Source organism: Microtus oregoni, unplaced genomic scaffold (assembly GCF_018167655.1).
Source record: "Microtus oregoni isolate MIOR12 unplaced genomic scaffold, Mior012 000072F_ref0000427, whole genome shotgun sequence".
Lineage (NCBI taxonomy): Eukaryota > Metazoa > Chordata > Mammalia > Rodentia > Cricetidae > Microtus > Microtus oregoni.
The window spans coordinates 6,569,015-6,592,307 of NW_024543979.1; the positions used below are offsets into that span (position 1 = coordinate 6,569,015).

Below are 23,293 nucleotides of genomic sequence, written 5' to 3' on the forward strand. Positions count from 1 at the left end.
GGGAATGGCATGTTCAGATTTGCGTTTAGATCACTTCAGCCTCCTCAGGCTGAGAATAGGTGAGGCTGAAGGGCAGAGAAATTAATTAGGGAGCAGATGCAAGAGTTTCGCAGAGAGATAACTAGTGTCTCAACTCAGGCAGTGACAGCGGGAGTGGAAAGGATGGGGCAGACAAGACGTTTTAAAGGGCTCAGTGTGTGGACTGGAAGTGGGAGGCTGGAGGAGCGGTGAGGCTTGAGTGGATGACGTTCAGCCTTCTAGCTGGGATTAGTGGGTGGCTTACGGTGTCATGAACAGATGTAAAAATACAGGAGGATAAACAGGTTTGAGAAGGGAAATTGGGGATTCAGTTCTCAACATGTTCAACCCAGGTGTACAGAAAACATGTGTAGGAAGGGAAAGGCGGGGGATCAAGAAACGGGTGGAGAACAAGATGAGTCAATGAGGGTGGAGAAGGAACACGGTGAGGAGGAAACAATGGCTCGCTCAGGTTTGGGGCTACCGTCATACACCTTGTTGGTCTTCCGGTTTTATTGTCTGCTTCCCCAGAACTTGGTTTGGCAGGTGAATTTCCGGCTTCCTATCTAGTAACCAGATTGTTGTCACTACTATTTGCTCTGTAGCAATAAACAAATTAATTAATTAAAACTGTGGTTCAAGTCACATCTAATAGTGTTCGCCATATTGTTCCTGAGTGTATACCTTTGTCTTTGTCCCCAACACGAATTCCAGAGCGGAATAATGCAGCCTCCGTGTGTGTGTGTGTGTGTGTGTGTGTGTGTGTGTGTGTGATCCTTCGAGTTGTGGACTACTTTCTTCCTGCCAGATCTTTCCCATCTGCCAATTTTCTCAGTTGTTCTACTTACACCCTAGAATCCGGCAGTGGCTAACAGCCTGTCTTGGGTTGTCTTATGATTGTTTCGTATTTAGCAGCCTGTGTTCCTCTGCACGCCCCAGGCTTCCACGTCTCCAAGGAAGGAACTCCGTCAGTACTTAAATTTTTTCCTCCCGGGGTCGTTTTTTAGCCAAGAAGCCAAAGGTCGCTATTGTGATTGGCTTAGTCCGCGCAAGAGGAAGGTCGTCCCTCCTGGAACCCCGCTGCTCTTGCCAGGCTCAAACAGGGCCGGCCACCCGGAGCCCTTCCAGAAGGCCCCACGCACGCCAGCCTGCCGCGGTCCCTTCCCACCTTCCGTCCGCCGTGCTCACCGGGGTCAGGACCCGGGGCTCCAGGCAGCGGGATCGCTGGCCCCGCCCCTCTCGCCATAGCCACGCCCACCGACCAGCGCCGGCCAATCGGAGGCCGCGCGGCCGCGACTGGCAGCGCCCGCCGGCCCCGCCCCCAGCCTCGCTGTGGCCCGCGGCTTTCCGGGAGGCCGGTAGCGCCGCTGTCGGTCGCGCGCGCGCGCGAGGGGGCCGGTCGCCTCGGAGGGACTCGTCGGGTCGCGGACGCTCGCCGCGGGCCGCACAGCTCAGTGCCGACACGGTCAGCCAGCCCCGCGGCGTCCAGCATGGACTTCGAGGACGGTGAGCGGGCGGGCGGGCGCGCGGGGCGGGCGGGCCTGTGCCGGGGGTCTGTTTACCGCCTCAAGATGGCCGTGTGTGCGGCTTTGTTCTGTGGGCCGCGCGCGCGGCGATGGCGGGTCCGGGCCGGACGCTTCTCGGCCGGGAGCCGCACGCGGGTCCGCGGCCGGCCTGGCTTGGGCCGTCCCCCCCGTTGCCCACGGGTCGGCCCCGCTGCGAGCTCCGCGGCCTCTGGGCCCCATCCTCGGGCTTGCCCAGGGCCGCCCGCAACTTCCCGGCCTTGCGCGGAGGGGCGGCCCGGGCCCGCGGGGGCAGCGAGCGGGTGGCGGGTGGAGCCGAATCTCGGCACGGGCGGGCTGCCTCGTGCGACGCTTCTCGGTGGGAGACGAATGTCAAGCGTTCCATCGGGGTGGGCTCCGATCTCCCCCGGAGACGGAATCTGCGACGGGGCTGTTTAATAACTCGCCCCGTTTTTACCTGCGTGGTAATCGCCTCGCCCGAAACCGTCCCGGTAACCGGTGCACTTTTCAAGGCGGGGGTGGGGCTGGCGTATGCAGGCTGCTTCGGTTGGGATTCTGACACAGCGAGCCCCGGATGCCCTTCACGTTCAGGTCGGTGTACAGCAGCCCCGGGTGGGACTTCCTGAATAAATAAACGTAAGGATGCTTTTCAGCCCTCCGTCCCTTCCGTCCGTCTGGGGACATGAAGTACAGTTAATCTGATACCATCAAATCTTGCTCAAGTTTTATAGGCATTAGTGTCAACATAAAATGGTATATAGTGACAGTGTTAGGGAGACATGGGACAGTTTACACTGAGTGTAATCTGGAGCAAGTACTGATTTCTAAATAAAACCGGTTTGTTTCTTGTAAGGAAGCCTCTGCCTCCACAAAAAAAAGTTAGTCTTTAACATGAATAAGATGTGATCTTAGCTTATGTTGCATTGAATGAGCTTTTGATTTTTGGTTTGCTACAAGCAGTTAAGGCTGTCAGACATAAGTCTAGGAAAGGAGACACAGTCCCCCTTTTTGGTGTACTTTTTCCAGTTGCTTTGAAATAGTTCAGCTCTTCAGAGCAGTGTCCTGCCCTGTTGGTGCTTTAGTGTTGGGCCGGGACTCATTCTGACACAGGTGACTCTAAATTGCAACTATGTGCAGTGGCCAGAGCTGACAGCAAAAAGAAAACTGTATTATGTTTTCATACTATACCTAAGTTTGATGACACTGCCAGCATACGTGGTACCAGAAGTTAACCTTGTGGGGTGTGTGGTGTGTGTGTGTGTGTGTGCGCGCGCGCGCGCACGCCCGCGTGGGAGGAGGACAGTGGGAACAGTAAGTAAGGAAATACATTTTCTGTGGAGAGTTGAAAATGAAAGCAAACATACCGAATTTACCATTCATTATCATAATAAAATAACAAGCAGTGTCAGTGCTAATCTCTGAACTGCCCTCCTCACCCTCCACTGGTGCAGTCGAATGGGTCCGAATCTGATCCTGTGTTATGAGCCAGGGTTTGGTTATATCCAGAAGCCCTGTATTAAATTCTGCTCCTTCAGGCTTATTTGTAGAGTTAAATAAAGGCTTTAACATTCTGCCTGGATGGATACAGCCCACACACTCATACATAAATGCATGTGTGTTTTTCAGGCTTGGTCCTGAGTATTTGGAGAACAGACTGAGTGGTAAAACAGATGCTGACCTTGAAACGCTCTCTAAAGTGTCTCCTCCTTTGCTCTGTAGCCCAGGCTGGCCTCGAACTCACAGAGGTCTGCCTGCATCTGCTTCCCCAGTGCCACCACTGCCTGACATATATCTCCCTCCTTCTTGCATTATTTGATACATAGCTTGCCTTCCTTCTCTGTGTAGATTAGTCCTGGTCTACTCTTTTGGCTGTTACATATGTGGACTGTAAATTAGTTTTTACATTGCCACTAGGCAGTGAAGGACCGATTTGTTTTTCCAAATGGGTATTTGTAATTATTTTTACCCCAGTTTTTTTTGGTAATTGAGTTAATGATGTTTAAAAATTGATTGTGAGTAGATGAGTATGATTTTGGATTTTGCTAACATTGCACTAATTCCTTTCTGTTGAATGTCTTCGTAGATTACGTACACTCTGCTTCCAGGAATACTTACCAGGGCTTTAATGGTAAGTATCCTCTTTAATTTCCTTTTAATTGTGTTGAGGGAACAGATATATTTCCTTATATATGAAAGCACAACTGTGAGTACAAAAAAACTGACCTACTTGCTTCAGTATTGTTTTGACTCTTGATTCATAAATCTCGGTGTTAATGTCGTGCTGTTTATAGTGCTTGTTTTTCTGGTGTGTGTGTGTGAATTTGTACGTGTACACTTGCTGGGGCTCTCATGAGTACTGTCAAGTATTCCGCCTTGAGTGGTATCTCCAATTCTGTGTATAGTTTTGAACTTAGGATCAGAAGAGGAAGTTGGGTTACTTTGACTTTGTATCTGTTTTCTTCTATTTAGGATTTTTTCTTTAATTTTTGACTACATTCTGAGTGACTGATGGCAGCACACTGGCTGAATTACTTTTGAGTCAGACATCTGTGCTCACTTACACAGATAGATGAAGTAGATCTTGTCTTGATTCTGTGCCACTTTTGTTGGAATGCGTCCTGGCTTTGCTGCTGAGGCCAGTTTTCAGTGACCAAATGAGTGATAGAGAACTGTCCAGAGGAACACATGGAGAATCCTGACTGCCTGTTAATAGAAACCTGGTGTTGGCTTGTGATAAGCTGTAATCATAAGAGACGTGTGGATACCATGCCTATTGTTTTGATAGCTATTAGAATTAAAGTCCTGCTGTACAAGATGAATAGCACAGAACAGTTTGGAGGGTAAAACCAAACCAAACCATCATATGAGAGGCATGAGGGAGTAGTGGTAAATTTCTTTGACTACCAGAGAAATACAAAATCCAACTATTTTACCAAATGTTTAGTCATGAAACCAAAGCAAATGTGCCATTAAAGACTGTGCTATGAAAAGCATTATTTATGTGTATGTGCCTGCTTTTCTATATGTGTACCAGGTATGCGCAGTGCTATTGGAGTCAAGAAGAGGGCATTGGAGTCACAGGGAGTTGAGTTCATTTGGTGTGCTAGGAACCACACCTGGTCCTCCCATGAGCAGCACTGCTCTGGCTCTCTGCTGCCGAGCTCTCTTTCCAAACCCATTTTTTTTTTAACATTTCTTTATTTATTTATTATGTATACAATATTCTGTCTGTGTGCATGTCTGTAGGCCAGAAGAGGGCACCAGACCTTATTATAAATGGTTGTGAGCCACCATGTGGTTGCTGGGAATTGAACTCAGGACCTTTGGAAGAGCAGGCAATGCTCTTAACCACTGAGCCATCTCTCCAACCCCTCCAAACCCATTTTTATGCATGTGGTTAATCTACCATCTCTAAAGACAAAGAGACACTTGGGATACTACTTTGAGAAAAAGGCTGCTGTCGTGTGGAAACTAGGATGTCTTTAGTGAGCGCTGAAGATATGTTTTTGAGAACAGTGACCGGAGGCTTGATTTTGTGTCAACGTTAGGCTAGATTGGAGGCTGGTGAATACATTTGAATGTAGGGAAATGATAATACTCATTTTAAAAATGTTAATATGTTTCTTGTAGGAAATTAACAGAATGTGGAAGCTATTAATAATGGGTAGAAAATGAATCCAAGATTTTAAAGTGGAGTAAGTAAGGCTAGTGGGTTTTAGAATGATGGAAGGCTTTCCTGGAGAATTAGAGTTTGATTTCTAAAGATACTGTTTGGAATTCAGAATCGCATAAGTCAGTTTATGTCAATACTGATGTATTACAAAATCTCTAATATTGCAATTTTATGTTTTTGTACTATAATTCCAGTAGTGATTCTCATTAGAAGATATTGTCATAATTCCCTAGAGACATTTTCTAAGTGAATATTGTATAGGTGGTAGCCTAGACCACCTGGCGCTTAATTTTAGGCAAAGGGTCCCTGACTCTGTGGGCAGAGTACTTTGAATAAAAGGTACTGGCTTTTACCTCTGGCTAAGGTCCACTACTTGAAAATACTTTGAGGTCCTACTTGTTTTCATTTTATCAATGAGGAACTTAATTTCAGGGCATTTGACTTCATTTACCAGTACTTCTTAGTTGCTGTGTACCCAGGTAATGTTCTGAGAGTTAGGGACAGAATCTGTGAACAGAATCTTTGTGGAACTAATTTCCAGTCTAAAGGGATGAAACATGCAGAAAATAGTTTTAAAAATAACATACTCTGTGTTAGAAGATAAAAATTGTTGGGGAGAAGACAGGTTGTTTGTTTGCACTGTGATTTTACAGTTGCTAGGTCAAGAAAAAGAACATTTGGGGGCTGGAGAGATGGCTCAGTGGTTAAGAGCATTGCCTGTTCTTCCAAAGGTCCTGAGTTCAATTCCCAGCAACCACATGGTGGCTCACAACCATCTGTAAAGGGGTCTGGTGCCCTCTTCTGGCCTGCAGGCATACACATAGACAGAATGTTATATACATAATAAATAAATAAATATTTAAAAAAAAGAAAAAGAAAAAGAACATTTGAGCATAGAATTAAAGGAAGTGAAGATGCCAACTCTGATACAGTCTGGACCAACAATGTAATAGACTTTAGTAAATACTAATAAAAGATTTATGGATTCCAAATGAAGCCCATAATATTTTGTTAGCCTTGGGTTTCCTGTTTCTACTGAAAGAAAGGCACTGATACAGATTTTCTCCACACCGCGATGAGGAGGATTTTTATTTATTTACAGTGTTTTTCTTACTCATTCTCTTCTTAAGTAAAGAGCAGATGGAAAAGTTCTGAGAACACTGAGCTTCAAAGAGAGTACAAAGACTGGTTTGACCAAAACAGATTCTTTTTGCTGAGCAGTGTGAAGATAAGGCTAGAGAGGTGAGGTATAGCCAGAAGGCAGTGAAAAATCAAAGGCGATCTGTTTGTGTATAAGAATCAACGAAAATGAAGACCTGGAAGAGGTGTTTAGTGAGCACTGCAGATACAGCGGAAAAGCCTTCCTGGGAAAGGAGCAGTGGAAACGTGGGTGTCCGTTGTTGGAACAGAAAGGAGCCTTGGGAGTGGAGTGGGAGATGAGGTTGTAAGGTAGTCGGGGTTCAGTGGTGACGGGGCAGAGCGTAGATGCTTTCTCTACTTGGGCACTATTGACACTTAGGATTAGCTATTATTTTTATTGTAGGGTATTGTGTGTGTGTGTGTGTGTGTCTGTGTCCTTCCCTGTGTGTGTCTATCCGTTTGTCTGTTCTGTGCGTTCACTGCAGAATGTCAGCAGCATCCTTGATCCCTGTGTGGTAGATGTCAGAAGCACCTCCTGCCTAGTTGTAACAACTAGAATTTTTTATTACAGACATTTCAGTGTTCATTGGTGGGTTGTAGGAAGGAGGGAGGTGGTGTGGGAGAGTTGTTTCTGGTTAAGAACTAGTTGGGGCTGGGGAGATGGCTCAGTGGGTAAGGGCACTTGTTGTGTAAGCATGAGCACGAGGGGTTCGAATCCCCGTCACCAAGTAAAAAGCCAAGCACAGCTTTTTATAGGTGTGCATGCACCTGTAATTCTAGTGCTATGTGGGGTGGAGATAGGATCGCTGTGACTTGTTGGCTGTTAGCCTAGCTCCAAAGTTCACTGAGAGATCTTGTCTCAAGGAAATGAAGCAAAGACTGATAGAGTAGAACATTTGACTTTGTTTTCTGCTGTCCATATGTGTGCACAGTTGTGTGCACATACTCACAGGCGCACACACACACAGACAGAGAGAGAGCGAACCATTAACAAAGGATCATACAGGTTATTTTAAGGCTTTGGCTTTTAAGTTGGCATAAGGTGGGAAGCCATCATTGGGCATGATTTGCCTTATATTGTAACAGTTATTCTGGCTTTTATCTTTAGAATAAACAGAAGGGAAGTAGAAATGGAAGTAGGAAAACCAATTAGACTTTGGAGTAATCTAGGTGAAGGTCATGGTAGTTGGCAGTACTGTGGGTGCAGGAACATGAGAAGTAGTTCTGTGCACATGACTGGGTAGTGGTTTGGGTTTTCGAGACAAGAGTTTCTGTGTAGCTTTGGAGCCTGGCCTGGAACTCACTCTGTAGACAGTCTGGCCTTGAACTCAAAGAGATCTGCCTGCCTCTGCCTCCTGAGTTCTGGGATTAAAGGTGTATGCCACCACCGCCTGGCTGCAGTTTTTATCAGATACCACAGCTCAGCATATTTTTTGTAATAGTGGTTCAACTAAATAGACTTGACTCAAATTACTGGGGCAGATTTGTTCGTCTGATTAAATTTTTTCACTTAATAGTAACGAAATAATGTCCTTGTATTTACATTTAAAAATGATTTTAAAATTCATTTTGGCAACCTGGGAGAAAAATTATCCAGAAAACTTATTTCTCTGTAAGTACACTGATAATGTTGGTAGACCCTCCATCTTTGACCAGTTGTGGTGTGTGCACAGTAAGTGGAAAGTGCTGAGACAGAAAAGCTGTGCTGGTATTCTGCACAGGGCCAGGTCTTTGTGAGTCAGTAGAGACTCTGACACAAGACACCACTAACTCAGAGACTAGCAGAAATAACTAAACCTTCGCATCTGTATGTGGCTAAAGTTAATGCTGAGGTTACTTTTTATGTGAGGTCTTGCAGAGAATTTAATATTGATGTTATTTTCATCCTCTGTATGAGAGGTACAGGCAAATGCTGCAGCAAATACCTTGTGATTTCAAGCAGACGACTGACTCTGCATTAATGAATTATACAGACTTTCCAAATAGTGACAGGTTTTAGTGTACAATATAAGAGCCATACGAATGCCACCCGCTGTCAGGTTGACAGGGATAGATAAAAGTTTTTTAAGAATTTTGATTTTTTTTCAGTTTGAAGTATGAATTTTGTCAGTAGCAGCAAATAGTTTTTTTTCTTCGTAGCAACAGTTTCAGTGCATATGTGAGAAAATGTTTGCTAAGTGTCCCTGTCTGAAAACCATGGGTTTGTAAAATGTATTTTATTCTTTGACAGTTTCACATGATGCAAATGTCTTATGATTATAGTCACCCCATTATCCTTTCTATTTCTTCTGTTCTCTATGTGCCTCTTCTTCCCAAGTTCCCCTTCTGTTTTCATGTCTGTCTTCTGTGACCCATTGTGAGCAGCCATTAATGGCCGGTAGTTCCTCAGCCTGCTGATGGTGCTTCCTGAGCTCATCTCCAGCATGGCGGACTGTGGACATGTTCAGTTGTGTGCAGTCAGCACAGCTGCTGTGAGTTGATGAGTGCAGCTGCCATGTTGTGTCCAGGGACAGACAGCACTTCCAGCACTCTTCCTCCTGCCGCACTGTCTTCGACAGTGGTCCCTGAGCCGTGGAGGGAATCATACTGAAGTCTTTTATAGGGTTGGACACTCAGCAGTTGTTTTTGCTCAGTCCTTTGACCAGTTACGGATTTCTCCACTGTAAAGAAGCTTCTCTGACCAAGGCTGTAAGAGAAGCAGTATTATATGACTATAAACATAAATATTTAGACAGGGTATGCACCAAGTCCCTTTAATAAAATCACAGGCAGGGATAGGATCCTAGGGCCTGTTACCTCCCCACTCATGGGCTTTTGACCAAGTTTATAGGACCATGAAAACCATAGTTTTTGGGGGCTGGAGAGATGGCTCAGTGGTTAAGAGCATTGTGTACTCTTCCAAAGGACCCGAGTTCGATTCCCAGCAACCACATGGTGGCTCATAACCATCTGTAATGAGGGCTGGTGTCCTCTTCTGGCCTACAGACATATATGCAAACAGAATAGTGTGTCCATAATAAATAAATAAATATTAAAAAAAAGAAAACCATAGTTTTTATCTTCCAGTCTTCCTACTGAAAAGTGCTCTTTATAAAAAAGTAGTTAGAGTCATAAAGCAAACATGGTACAGTGACTTTTCTTGGAGAGAACTGTGATTCTTTGTCATGTAGCACAATTGCTTTGTGTGCATTTTCTGTTTCATTACATTGAGTAACAAAAAGATGTAATTGAATCAAAGGCCAGGACTTAAAATTATTAATTACTCTGTCAAGGGCATTCTAAAGCAAAGGTGATTTAAAAATTGGTTGTTTTTCATTGGGTGTTTGACATTAATATAATGACTGCTAGATTAGTCTGATGCTTCATAGTTCCTTGATTTGTACCGAAATGCTAGTTATCCATAATGTTGGTATACTTTTAGTGTGTGCTGTGAAATCGGAAATAATATCCTTGTTATTTATAGAAATAGTTTTGGTCTCATGGATCTCAGAACTGTCTGGTCCTCAAACGGTTGTATGATAACTGCTCCTCTAAGAGGCATTAAAAATTAGACATTGAAGATGAAGCCACAGCAGTGCCCTGTTGTGCTTCTGTATAAAGTCTACAGGTTCTGTAAATAGAAGAAAAATGACTACCAGGGAAAGTTTTCTTGCATAGTTTAGTAATTGAAATAAATGTGAAAAATTAAAAGATTCCAAGTAGTTACTTGGATTGGAATAAAAAAAATGACTGTTTTTATGTAGAAAAAAATAACAGGAGATTAGCTAGGAGAATACTTACATGATTCTGGGAAACCCATTTTCTCTTGTGAACTTGAGTTTGCAAATCTAAAAAGTGAAAAGATTAAATTTGACTAAGGTCACTTTCAGGCTTAAAAGGCAAAGTTATGAGTAGTATTTATGTAAAGTTTTACCATCTTTGTTCAGACTAGAAACATTAAATGATTGTAAGTACAACTACTGTATTTATAATAAAAATATGGGGTGAATGGTAATGAGGCATTTTAAGGGATTTTATAGAAAAAATTTAAATACTCATCTTTATACTCACCAATTTTATGACCTTCAGTTTTCTAGTATAAGTTTGTATACTCCTACACTAGAATTTTTTGGTGTTTGTGTTATGAAAATTCACACTCATTTCTTTTATTCAAAAGATTTGAGAATTGAAGTGTTTGTTGGGGCTGTGTTATTCTCAGGTACAGGACCAAAGATTGGTCTTTGTGGTGTTACTTCTTAAAGTATCTGTATCAGCTGAATGTTTCTAGTTGAAAATATAGTTGAGTTTTTAGACATTTTGGGAGCAACTAGTACAAAAAACAAGTGTAGTATATTTACATTATAGTATACTTAGGAAAAAAAATACCTCTTGATATTTATTAAATGCTGACTTTTTGAGCCTAGTAGTTATATATAAAGCTATAATCTTTTTTTGTGCTAAGTTCCAGATACAAGGCATTTTAGTAGTAGACTTCTAGTCCACTAAATATGCTTGTACTGAAAATATTTTTATTTTTGTTTGTTTTTTTGTTTTTCGAGACAGGGTTTTTTCTGTGGTGTAACTCTGGCTGTCCTGGAACTCACTCTGCGTAGACCAGGCTGGCCTTGAACTCAGAGATCTGCCTGCTTCTTCCTTCCGAGTTTGAAAATATTTTTAATGTAGAATTTTGTAGTTGATAGTTTATTTTTCTTTGAAATATGAAGCTTTGTTAGCAAATAATAGTTTTTAATAAATTACCATTTTGTTATTTTTTATATTTAATATTGAGTTAAATGTTAGTGCAAATTATTGCATTAGATGATTTGTATGAATATATTGTATTTAATAAAAAATTTTGTGAAGAAAATGGTTTATTTTACTTATAATCTCTTATTGACTCCTTTAGGAATGGATCGTGATTATGGCCCTGGATCTTATGGAGGTCTGACATTCCAGGATATTTATCTAAAAATTCTTCTTTTGAGTGCCAGTAAAGGTGAGCATCATTTAATTTTTTTTTTTTTAAACTCTTATAGGGCTGGATCGTGACTATGGCCATGGATCCTATGGGGGTCAAAGATCCATGGATTCCTACCTAAACCAGTCCTATGGCATGGACAATCACAGTGGTGGTGGTGGGGGTAGCAGGTAAATTGCTTCATCACTTGGCCAAATAATTAGAACTATAAGATTCTGGATGTATTAAGTATTCCTTAGGCTTTTATGATACTTTGCTTTTTTGAACTTTGTTGTTTGGTATTGGATCACCTTAAATATTTAAAGATGCTAATTAATGGGCATAAAAATTTTCTTAGTCACATTGGCAGACATTATTTTCGGAGGACATTATTTATCTTTTATTTCAGTGTAATAGAATAAGACATTCTTTAACAGCGGACACTTTAAAAAGAAAAAGTTTCTTTTATTTTTAATTTCTTATCAGTCAAAATGTCCTCTTCAAACTGTTATTGGAAATATTTATTTGTGAATTATTTTTCTTAATTGTTGAAAAGAATTTTTTTCTAATGTGGGCACTGTGTGACTGCTGAGTAGTCTGCTCAGAGTGGCTTTAACTGGACAGGCTGGCAGCCTTCAGTTTCTGAGACACATTTAAGATAGACTTTCACTTAAGTTTACTTTTAAAGCAAGTTTGAAGAGCATTTTGTAATAGTAGTGTTCTTAAAATTGTGTTCAGGTTGTTGACTGGCAGCTGCTGCTTACATCCAGACACCGTGCTTAAAAATTAGGGCACCTTGAACTACAGTCTAGACTATTTCTAGTTTACTGTTGATATTCTTTGAGACTTACACTAATTAAACAACTACAGGTCTTAGGACTGATCATGTTTAATAACCTTAAGGGGGAGTCTGTTTTTTGAGATATAAAACTTCCTTTTAAATACAAAGTAAACTAGTTAGACATTTGAGGTCACTGTCCTTCATAAACTGAAGGATCTGGGTTCCTTATGATGGACTTGAGGATGCTTGTTTTCTTTGTCCCTGTGGTTTACAGTAGAGTACAGTCACGAGAACGAACAGTTCATTACTGTCCTTACGTAGTGCTTTGAAATGTGCAGTTGGAAGGAATAGTATATGGCTAGTATTATCTTCTATTGAGCGACCTATAAATCACTGACTAATGTAACATCATTAAATGTTTTAGTTTATCAGTTATTGCCCTCTTACATTGTGTGTTGTACATAAACTATTTCTGTAGTTATCATTCATCTCTTGCGTAATTGTGAGCTTTTTAAAAACTGTTGTAAGATAATAAGCAATTCTGTAATCCATGTTTTGGATTTGTGATAAGTAAAATGTTTTGTTTTTTTTCTGTTGAGACAGTGTGCTTACCTTTTAGAGTAGTTTCAATGTGATAATTTCTTGATAGGAAATGCTTTTTCAAATAATTGAAGGCCTTATAAAATGCATTCTTTCTCATCTGCTTTGAATATTCATATGTAGAGGGCACATGTTGGTGGTCTTTTACTTTTATGTTCTATTTTAAATGTTTATTCTTCTAGATTTGTTAGATTTGCTAGTCTATCAGAGTATTTAAGGATTGGCCTTGGCTGAAGTTTGGCACAATGCTAAACTTTATAACCTAATTCCTCAGCTTTGATTACTATAGGCAGTTTTGTGATATAGATTATTGAGGTACAAAAGATCACTCAGTATCACAAAGACCCCTCTCCCATCTATGCAGTCTTTGTATCCCTAAAAAACCAAAATGTTGTAAATGCTTTATAATTGTCATTATTAGGGAAGAATTAAAAAAAAACTTTAATTAGTTGGTGAACTTGAGCAAATAACCTTTTCTAAGACTAGGGCTGGGCTTTAATTGTTAGACAGACAAATTAAAATAAAATAGAAAAGCTGCTAAAAAGCAGAGTTTAAAGCTAAGGTTAACTGAACTCAATTTATATTTAGAACTGACTCAGATAGCTTTCTGTCTGGTCTCATGTTGGACTGCCCAGCCCTAATCAAGTGTGAGCAGAAGCGCAGCTGTGCAAACCACTGGTGTAAATGAATTTTAGTTGATAAATGTCATCTGATAACTTGTCTTTTGAATTGTCTAACATTAGTAAGCTTACTTTTGTTTTTTCCCTCACTGTGCAACTTTTCCAGGTTTGGACCTTATGAGTCTTACGACTCCAGGTCTTCTCTGGGTGGGCGAGATCTGTACAGATCTGGCTATGGTTTTAATGAACCCGAACAAAGCCGCTTCGGAGGTAGTTATGGTGGTCGATTTGAGAGCTCCTACCGGAATAGCCTTGACTCTTTCGGAGGTAGAAACCAGGGCGGGTCTAGCTGGGAAGAACCTTACTCCCGTTCAAAATTGAGGCCTGGGTTTATGGAGGACAGAGGAAGAGAGAATTACTCTTCCTACAGCAGTTTTTCTTCACCCCATATGAAGCCTGCACCTGTAGGCTCTCGGGGGAGAGGAACGCCTGCTTATCCTGAAAGTACGTTTGGAAGCAGAAACTATGATGCTTTTGGAGGACCATCAACAGGCAGAGGCCGAGGCCGAGGAGTAAGTACAACAGAATCTTTTCAGATTCTTTTCAATAGTCACTCTTTTAAACCCTTTCAAGACCATGGTTTTTAATGAGAACAAACACTGTTTGTCCCAGTGTGTTTTAAGCGGAGGCTGAGTCATAAAGTTTTAGGTTGACTGCAAAACTTTTCCAGCACTTCAGAAAATAAGTTGCAGTGTGAGATGATTATTCATGAAGTTATGGCAAATCTCCCTTTATGAAAAAGGTGAGGATATTAGGTTTGGTCTAAAAGGGGTTAAAAGGAGTTGCGTTTTTTCTTATAAACACTAGCAGTTTTGCTGGTGAGATAGCTATTGGATTATTGTAAAAGGTAACTGAACCCTTTTTGAGTTTTGAGTAGGTTAAAGGTGCAATGTATAACAAAACATTTACCCTTTGTTAGTAAACTCTAGCAAGTAGAATCCTTTCAGAGTTCATGTTTCCTGTTAAACACACTAGAGATCAAAAGCCCGTGGTAGCTCAGGGCAGCTTAGCCATGTTTGCGTGGTGAAGAAGTTGATATGTGTAACAGACGGTAGAGTGATTTGTGATCAGTAGTAGTTTTTTGCTAACTTGCTCTCTTATTGTATGTCCTGTTGGTGATTGTTTCATTTCCCCTAACTCTATTGAGAAAGAATCTCTTACTTGTATATATGTTTACAGTTGCTTCCTAGGAAGTGATACTTTGCAAGTTATTGCCTAACTGGATAAATATGTTGGTCCATAGGTGTTTAATTTCAAGGATATATTTTGTAGCAATTATGCCCGTGGTCTTGGGTAACTTGATAAATTTTTACCTAGTAAGGGTGCATAGATTACAGGATTATGTAGTTTGGTCATATAAATACTATTGTATATTTATATTTTTGTAATATAAGATGTTTTTTCAAAATCAGTTGTGTTTATTATTCTCCTTGTAGAAGAAAGTATTCTGATAAAAACTGTAGTAGGGCACGTGTTTTTGACTGTTCATTAGCCTTTGGTCATCAGTGTAGTTTGTCTTATTTGTGTAGAAATTTTGTATTTTTAGTAGTCACTCTTTACTTACTTAAAATGCATTGCACCTTTAATATTCATAATGAAGATTTTTCTGATGTGTCCATATAAATTACATGGAGACAGTTATGCAAATCTCCTAGGTTAGATAGATATTTGTAATCATATATTAATGTGTAAGCAGCAGTGTTGGTCCACCATACTTGATGATTACAGGTTAATTAAAAGTAGCTGGAGTCGTAGGCTTTGGGTTTTGAAATTGAAAATACATTCTAGTTTGAAAATTTGGAAACCCATTTAACCTCTTCCATGCTGTGTAATAGTTTGGGCAAAGGATTTTTTTCCTAATGAGGATTCAGGTATCAATTTTGTTTTCTTGATATAAAACTGAGTATTCCTGTACTTTCTATTTACCATTCTATTCTAAGTGGAGTTCTCTTTCTTTCCTTCTGTTAGCCAAATAGACGAACCAGTAGACTCTAACTTCCTTGTACAATTCCCACTGGGTCCTTCTCCTCAGATTATTCCTCAGTCTTTACCTTCTGAAAGGAAGATTAGCAGAGTACATTTCTGTGACTATAACCTCTTGGTGTAGTGGACTTTGTTAATGACAGGAGAAGAGGAAGGGGCACAGAGCCTGAACTTGCTTCTGGGGTGTGGGGTATCACCTGTCTCTTGAGGGGCGAATGCAAGTGGAATGGCAGGTGCAGTTCTCTCTGAAGTGTGTCCTGGAAGGCGCTGCATGGGTGTGCTGTAATTCTCCTCTCCATACTAATGCTCCATCTCGCTGCTCATCCCATTCCCAACAGGGAGAACCCAAATCATTTCTGCTTCCTTTTTACTTTACACTACAAATATGATCATCTTTGTATATCTTAGTTTTAAGCAAGGTTTTAGTAGAATAAAAGATTTCTTTTACGGTCTTTGATGGGAAAACATCAAGTAGGAACTCTGAAGAGGAGTTGTCAGAGCTGTACAAGTGGTGACCCTCTGACAGGCATATGGTGTTGTTTATGGTCTCACATAATTCTGAATTGTAACAATTAAAAAATAGGACCTAGCCACCTCTGTAATACTGGGAATACTAATGCATTGGATTTGAGTTCATGTAATAATTTATACATTTTTATATGTGCTTTCTCAGAGAGAACATGTAAAATTCAGTTAAGTTCCTCAGAATTTTCAGGTGAAAACTAGTAACTAGATGACAAAAATTTATATTAATCCTTATTTTGTATTGTTATGCTAATGTTTCTTGATTTCACAAATTTACAGCATATGGGTGATTTTGGAAGCATTCATAGACCTGGAATTATTGTTGACTATCAAAACAAATCTACCAGTGTGCCGATTGCTACTACAAGAGGAATAAAAAGAAAAATGATGCAAATATTTAATAAGCCCGGGGGAACCTTTATCAAGAAACCCAAGCTAGCAAAACCTATGGAGAAGATGAACCTCAGCAAATCACCTGGTAAGTAAAAGACTGTTGGCTGTGGCTCAGGGCACTTTACATTATAGAGCACGTGGTTTAGGATGCTTTAGTGTTCATATAGAAAAGTGCATAGTATCCCCTTATGTAGCTATTAGTCAGTTGTTATGTTCAAATGTATTTCTATATGTATCTATGGATGTATGTGTATGATGTTATGTATATGGGCACGTGCATGCCACAGCATGCCTGTGGAAGGTCAGAGCAACTTGAGGGAATTACTGCTGTCATTCTACCTTATAGGTCCCAGGATTGAACTCAGGTCATCAGGCTCGGTGGCAGGTGCCTTTCCTTGCTGATTTGCTTGCCAAGTCCCCAAATGCACTTTATTTTTTTTAAAGATTTATTTATTATGTATACAACATTCTGCTTCCATGTATGCCTGCACACGAGAAGAGGGCACCAGATCTCATTATAGATGGCTGTGAGCCACCATGTGGTTGCTGGGAATTGAACTCAGGACCTCTGGAAGAGCATTCAGTGCTCTTAACCTCTGAACCCCCCCACCCCCTCAAATGTACTTTTAAAATTAATGTGCACTGGTTGGAAAACGAAAGCGCAGTCTCCCACATCACTGGTCAGTTTATTTTTTTTATTTTTTTTGGTTTTTCGAGACAGGGTTTCTCTGTGGCTTTGGAGCCTGTCCTGGAACCAGCTCTTGTAGACCAGGCTGGTCTCGAACTCACAGAGATCCGCCTGCCTCTGCCTCCCGAGTGCTGGGATTAAAGGCGTGCGCCACCACCGCCCGGCTGGTCAGTTTATTTTGTCTAATTTGTGTGTTGGAACCTTAATTACTCCCCTCCCGCCAAGATCTGGGTAGCCTAGAACTTGCTATGTAGACCACGTTGGCCTTGAACTCACAGAGATCCACTTGTCTGCCTCCTGAGTGATGGGATTAAAGATATGTGCCAGTATACCCAGCAAAATGTATTTTTAAAAGGCTTAAAAAAATCATTTTTGCAGATGATTTTGATTCAGACCCCTTTCTTGGATGTTATGTTTACTATTGGAGGAGTATTTATGTCATAATGTACAAAATTTTCTGTATCAGGACAAAGGCAAATAATTTTTCAAGTGCTTGGCACTAGGTAAAACTATTTCCTCTAGGAAATGGTTTGCTTTTTTAGTCTTCTGGAGATGAGATCTCTTAGAAGTTATTACAGAGTGTTGCAAAGTTCAAGCCTGTATGAAGATGGTAATAAGATCATTTTGACAGTACTGAGAGAAGTGACACACTACTAATAAACTTAAAAATCCAAAACTTCATGAGCTACAAACAGTGGTGAAGGAAATTAAAGGAAATCTAAATTAAGGGAGAGCTAGGTGGGATTGGAAGGCATTTTGTCCAGAAGGTATTAGCTCCTAAATTTGGACTGTAGCAGAGCCCTCAGGCTTTGGACTGCTAGGGACTCACACATCACAGTCTGCAGTCTTAGCTCAGAGCAAGGACAATCGGGACAGAGCAGTCCTGACACAATGATTATGGAGCTGTGGGAGAGAGTTGAGAAATGGGAAAGGAGCCAAACAAGGCTGCCGGGACTATGTAGAGGGGGAGAGAACAATTCGTACCAGTGTTGGACTAACTGACTAGCCTTATTTACAGTTAACACCAAGAACTGCTTCTCAGAACAAATCTCAGAAGTCTCTTAGCAGAAACCATAGGCAGGCGTTCATGATTTTGGATTTAACAAGGAATTTTTACACAGGACACCAAAAGGCATGAACAACAAATAAAAATGAATAAACTAGATTACATCAAAATTAAAACTTGTGCTTCCAAGCTGCCATTCGTAGACAGTGAAAAGAAATTGTGTGTGCTGGTGTACCCTGTCCTCTCAGCACTAGGGAGTCTGAGGTGGGATGGTGACTGTGAAGCCAGCTTAGGAGATGAGACTCTGTGTCTTCTACCCTCATTAGCTGTGTATCCATGGTATATAAAGAACTTTTAACTCTAGGCAGTGGTGGCGCACTCCTTTAATCCCAGCACTTGGGAGGCAGAGGCAGGCGGATCTCTGTGAGTTCGAGACCAGCCTGGTCTACAAGAGCTAGTTCTGGGATTGGCACCAAAAGCTAGAAAGAAACTCTGTCTCGAAGAATCAATAAAGGAAAAAAAAACTTCAACTCACAAAAAAATAAAACAAAAAAACCATAAATAACTGGAAAATAGGCAAGGGATATATGCAAACTTTCTTCAAAAAGACATAAATAACCAGTGAGCTTATGTAAAGCTCACCAAAAGTCACCAATTAGATAAATGCTGCAGATAAGTAGCACAGTTAGGTGCTCTGTGTCCTCCAGAATGGCTAGACTAAAAAGGATTGATTGATAAACTTTAGTAAGTCTATGGAGATTGCTTTAGAAAAAAGTAACTGATTTACTCAGAGAGAGCTTCTGGAAGTCATACGACAACTTGGTGGAGTTGGTCCTTTCCTTCTACTTTTACATCGGCTCTAAAGATAAATTCAAGTTGCCAGACTTGCAGAACAAATGTTTTACCTGCTGAGCCATTTCACTACCTCCTTCCCCCTCCTGTTTTGGAGATGTGGTCCTGTGCTGTAGTCCTGGCTGGCTTAGTATTTGACTGATATGGCTTCCAATTTAAGGTGGTTGTTTTTGTTGTTGTGAAGACACCATACATGTCAACTCTTGTAAAGGCAAACATTTAATTGGGGTGGCTCACAGTTTCAGAGGTTCAGGAGCACAGTGGTGTGCAGGCAGATGTGCTGGCTCCGAGTGTGCTACAGGTCTTGCAGGCAACAGGCAGTTGGCTGATAAACTTGTCAGTATCCTGAGCATGGGAAGTCTCAAAGCCCCTCCCCACCCAGTGACACAGTTCCTCTAACAATGCCGTACCCACTCCAACAAAGCCACACTTTCTAATAGTGCCCACTCCCTATGAGATCATGGGGGCCAGTTATATTTAAACTACCACAGTGGTCAAGCTTTGGCAGCACAAACACCAACTCAGCAATCCTCCCACATGTATGCAGAGACCAAAGGCATTAGGCATCTTCCTCAGGTGTTTATTTATTGTAGTGAACCTGGAGCGTACCAATTTTGGTTTGATTGTTTGGCCAGCAAGCTCCTACTCTGTCCACCTCTTCAGTGCTTGGATGACAGGTGTCTGTCACCCTGCCCAGCTTTTAAGTGGGTGTTAAGGTTCTAAACTTGGGTCTTTATGTTTTTTTGGCAAACATTTTACCTGTTGAGTTATATCTCCCCAGCCCACCTCTTTATTTGTGTATGTGTGTGATGTATATGCACATGTGTTATGCATATCTACGTGTGCATATGCAGATGGCAGAAGACAATTGTGGGTTTCTTGCTGTGTTGTTCTTTATCTTTTTTTTAAACTTCTTAAGATTTTTTGTGGATTTCACACTATGTACCCCAATCCACTCATCTCCCGTCCCTTTATATCTGCTCTTGCAACCCCCTCAGAAGACAAGCACAAAAGAAAAATCTTGTCACAGAAGCTGTAGTGTGTCACAGTCAGTCACACAGTATATACTCTTTAATCCATGTATCTTTATTTGCAAATATTCATTGCAATGAGTCATTAATCCGGTTCCAGGCCTCTGACTTCTGCTACACTATCAATACTAGATCTTTACTAGAACTCCTCTTGGCCCTCCTGTTGCCCTGTGTCATGGAGCTCCTACAGGTTTGGATCTGCAGGATCAGCCACTTCTCATGCTCTGGCAGTTCATAGATGGGGTGGATGCTGGGGTGGGTTAACTCATAGTTCTGGATTGGACCTGGTTTGTGGCTGAGTTGGTTAGCTTGCTAGCTCCCCTGCATCCACACTGTCAGAGTCCGCTCTGTGGTGCTGCGCAGGCGAAGTGCAGGGCCCATTGTCTAGAGAGCTGCAGCTGGAACAGCTCTCCCTAGTGCTGCAGTCATTGAGGGGTGGGGCCGACTCTGTGCAGACCTTGAATATCAACATAGTCCCAAGTAGCAGTCCAGACCAGGGATATCTACATGGCTTTTGGTGGTGATGTGCGGGCTGTGGTCAGGGACACAAACCCCTGCTTGCCACATGGCCATGGACCCAGACGTGGCCCCCAGCATCAGCTTAGACTGGGACTTATCATATCCCCAGGTGACTTCGTGGGATACTCATTCTCTTCACGCTGTCCTCTCCAGCCTCGTGTCTCCAGATCGCCTCTCTTCATAGTTGTTGCTCAAACTGTTGTGCTCTCTCTGTAGACAAATTTTTCTTTCCCGCTTGTCAGTTTCCAAATAACTGACACCGAGACTTAGTATTACTTGTAAATTCTTGGTCAATAACTCTGGCTTGTTACTAGCTAACTCTTACATTTAAAATTAAGCCATAATTCTTACTTACGCTCTGCCGTGTGGCAGTACCTTCTTTCAACACAGGACGTTCATCTTGCTTCTTTCTGTGTCTCTTGACTCCTTTGACTCTGCCCTTTTTCTTTCCAGTGTCTTTAGTTTGGTTGTCCCGCCTATACTTCGGTCTGACTACCAGCCAGTAAGCTTTTGATTAAACCAACCCGAGTAACAAATCTTCACTGTACAAAAGGATTATTCCATAGCACTTCTTTCTCTCTTTTCTCCATCTCATACTTACGCACCGTGCCACACACTGGGCTGGGTCTATGGGTATCTTCTTCCTGCCCTCTCTACACTGCCTTGTGTCTGCATGTATCCCTGCAGGACAGAAGAGCGCAACAGATCTCATTACGGATGGTAGTGAGCCACCATGTGGTTACTAGGAATTGAACTCAGGACCTCTGGAAGAGCAGCCAGTGCTCTTAACCTCTGAGCCATTTCTCCAGCCCCCAGATATTCTTATTTGAAGTAATATAATTAGATTTTTTTAATATAGAGAAGATTATTGTAAAATCTGAGTGAAGGTGTTCAAAGAGTTAAGAATATACAGATAACTTTTTTTTTTCTCTGTAACTTTGGAGCCTGTCCTTGAACTAGCTCTTGTAGACCAGGCTGGCCTTGTAGATCCGCCTGCCTCTGCCTCCTGAGTGCTGGGATTAAAGGCATGTGCCACCACCACCTGGCCAGATAAGCTCTTATCAAGCACTAAAATAACCTAAGTATTTAACTTACAGTGGAGTACTGACACACGGTGTAACTACTCTAACTAATGTCTTAGAGCTGAACTGACGTGAGAGGGACTGTTGAGTGGCTCCAGTTACTGTCTGCAGTGTGAACGTGTTCAGGAGCTCGGCCGTGGTGGTGCTGACACAACATGGCAGCACTGTTCACACTCCTGAGTTCACACGTCAGCATAGTTTGAGCGGGAAGCTGTATGTTTGTCTGTTGTCCTAGAATAAAAAAAGAGAAAGTTGATTTTATTTTGGAATTCTATAGACACACACTTTAAAAAAATTTAGGACCACCCTCACAATCGAAATGTGAGTTTTTCCCTTCCATCCAGGCCTGTTATTGGAGTTGGAGGTTTACCTGAGTCAGGCTCCTTCAGTGTTTCTTAAAGTATGTGAGGTATTCATGAGTTTTAGGCTCTATAGATACCATCCATTTTGGTAAGGATAAGCAAAATATGAGCAGATTTAAACAAAAATGTGTAGCAAGTAATCACAGAAATGAAGCAGATAAAGAATCACAATGTATTAAAATAAAGTTTTTCCCCCCATTATCTTAGCAAAAACTGACCCTAAAAATGAAGAAGAAGAAAAGCGGCGAGTTGAGGCACGGCGGGAGAAGCAAAGACGTAGACGAGAGAAAAACAGTGAGAAATATGGAGATGGATACAGGTTTGTGTTCACAAAATCAAAAATGAGGCTTATTAAAAGACAGTCTTCTAAGCTGGGTGCCTTTCCTAAGCATGTGCCACATCCTGTAATTGCTGCTTATGAGGCTATGGCAAGAGGATTGTTAGTTTAGTTCAGACTAGGTTACACATTAAAACACTATTTCAAAAGAAAAGTTTTTAGAAATGGCAAATATATGAAATAGAATATGAAAAAGTTGTAGTCAGTGGGAAAGATTTGACTAAAGGAACAAAGAACTGGGGCTGGGAGTACCACAGATGGTTGTGTTTGCCTGTGATGCACAGTCCTGTGGGAGCTGTTCACTACTCAGCACTGCACAGGCCACTGTGCTGGACACACCTGCACTCCAGGACTGTGCAGAGACGTAGTGATGATCTCGGCTGGGAAAGCTTGAGTACCATCAGTGTGTGTGTTATTTCCAGTAGAGATGCTAGAGACAGTTCTGAAAAAGATTAGAAATTGAAGAGGTACTGGCAGTTTTAGATACTGAAACATTAAAAGGTCATAGTGTGGGGCTAGGGAGATGGGTCATTGGGTGAGACTGCATATTGCACAAGCATGAGGACCCAAGGCTGAAAAAACTGGTTATAATCATTAACCTGTGCACAGACTGCATTTACATAAGAATGTAATACATATGATGATGCTAAATAAAAAGATTTGGTTAAACAACCAAATTTTAGAGTCAGTTTAGATCCTCCTATCCCATCTAGATAGATTAGAATTTAAAAGCCATGGAAAATGAAAAGAAAATAAAGAATAAAATAAAGAATTTTCTTCTCTGTGAGGTAGGTACTTCTCTACCCCAGACTTAAAATCAGTTATCTCTCGGTACAAAAGAAATGATGCTTGCAGGGGTCAGAGCGGGCATAGGACCCTTTGGACTGGAGCCACCATGTGGGTGCTGAGAACTGACTGGGCCCTTTACAAGAGAGCACATGCTTTTAATCCCGAGCCTTTTCTCCAGCTAGAGGACTCAAAACTCGAAAGCAAATTGTCTTAGAAAATATAATTGCAAGAAGTGACTGGCAGCTAATTTAAACATTAACTTTGTTTAAAAATTACCCCCCTTTTTTTTAAAGAAGGAAAACTAAGACATCTGATAGGTAATTTAGTGAAGGAATATAGCTAGTTGATACCTTTAAGGAAAATGTTGAGACTTAG

At 41.4% G+C, this 23,293-nt stretch overlaps 1 protein-coding gene across 3 annotated transcripts in view; it reads left to right on the forward strand.

Moving 5' to 3' along the window:
* The first annotated feature begins 1,363 nt into the window (after positions 1-1,363).
* Positions 1,364-23,293, forward strand: part of Znf326 (zinc finger protein 326) — a 50,985-nt gene continuing 29,055 nt past the window's right edge. Inside the window, exons 1-7 of one of the 3 annotated variants that reach the window (XM_041642113.1) lie at positions 1,364-1,524; positions 3,625-3,669; positions 11,240-11,329; positions 13,458-13,618; positions 13,747-13,863; positions 16,139-16,337; positions 22,000-22,111. In XM_041642113.1, coding sequence (XP_041498047.1) covers positions 1,509-1,524; positions 3,625-3,669; positions 11,240-11,329; positions 13,458-13,618; positions 13,747-13,863; positions 16,139-16,337; positions 22,000-22,111 — 740 coding nt within the window. In that variant the 5' untranslated portion in view covers positions 1,364-1,508. Of the gene's footprint in view, positions 1,525-3,624; positions 3,670-11,239; positions 11,330-11,369; positions 11,482-13,457; positions 13,864-16,138; positions 16,338-21,999; positions 22,112-23,293 lie in introns of those variants that run through there. The other 2 variants (XM_041642112.1, XM_041642114.1) reach the window with 2 other exon arrangements.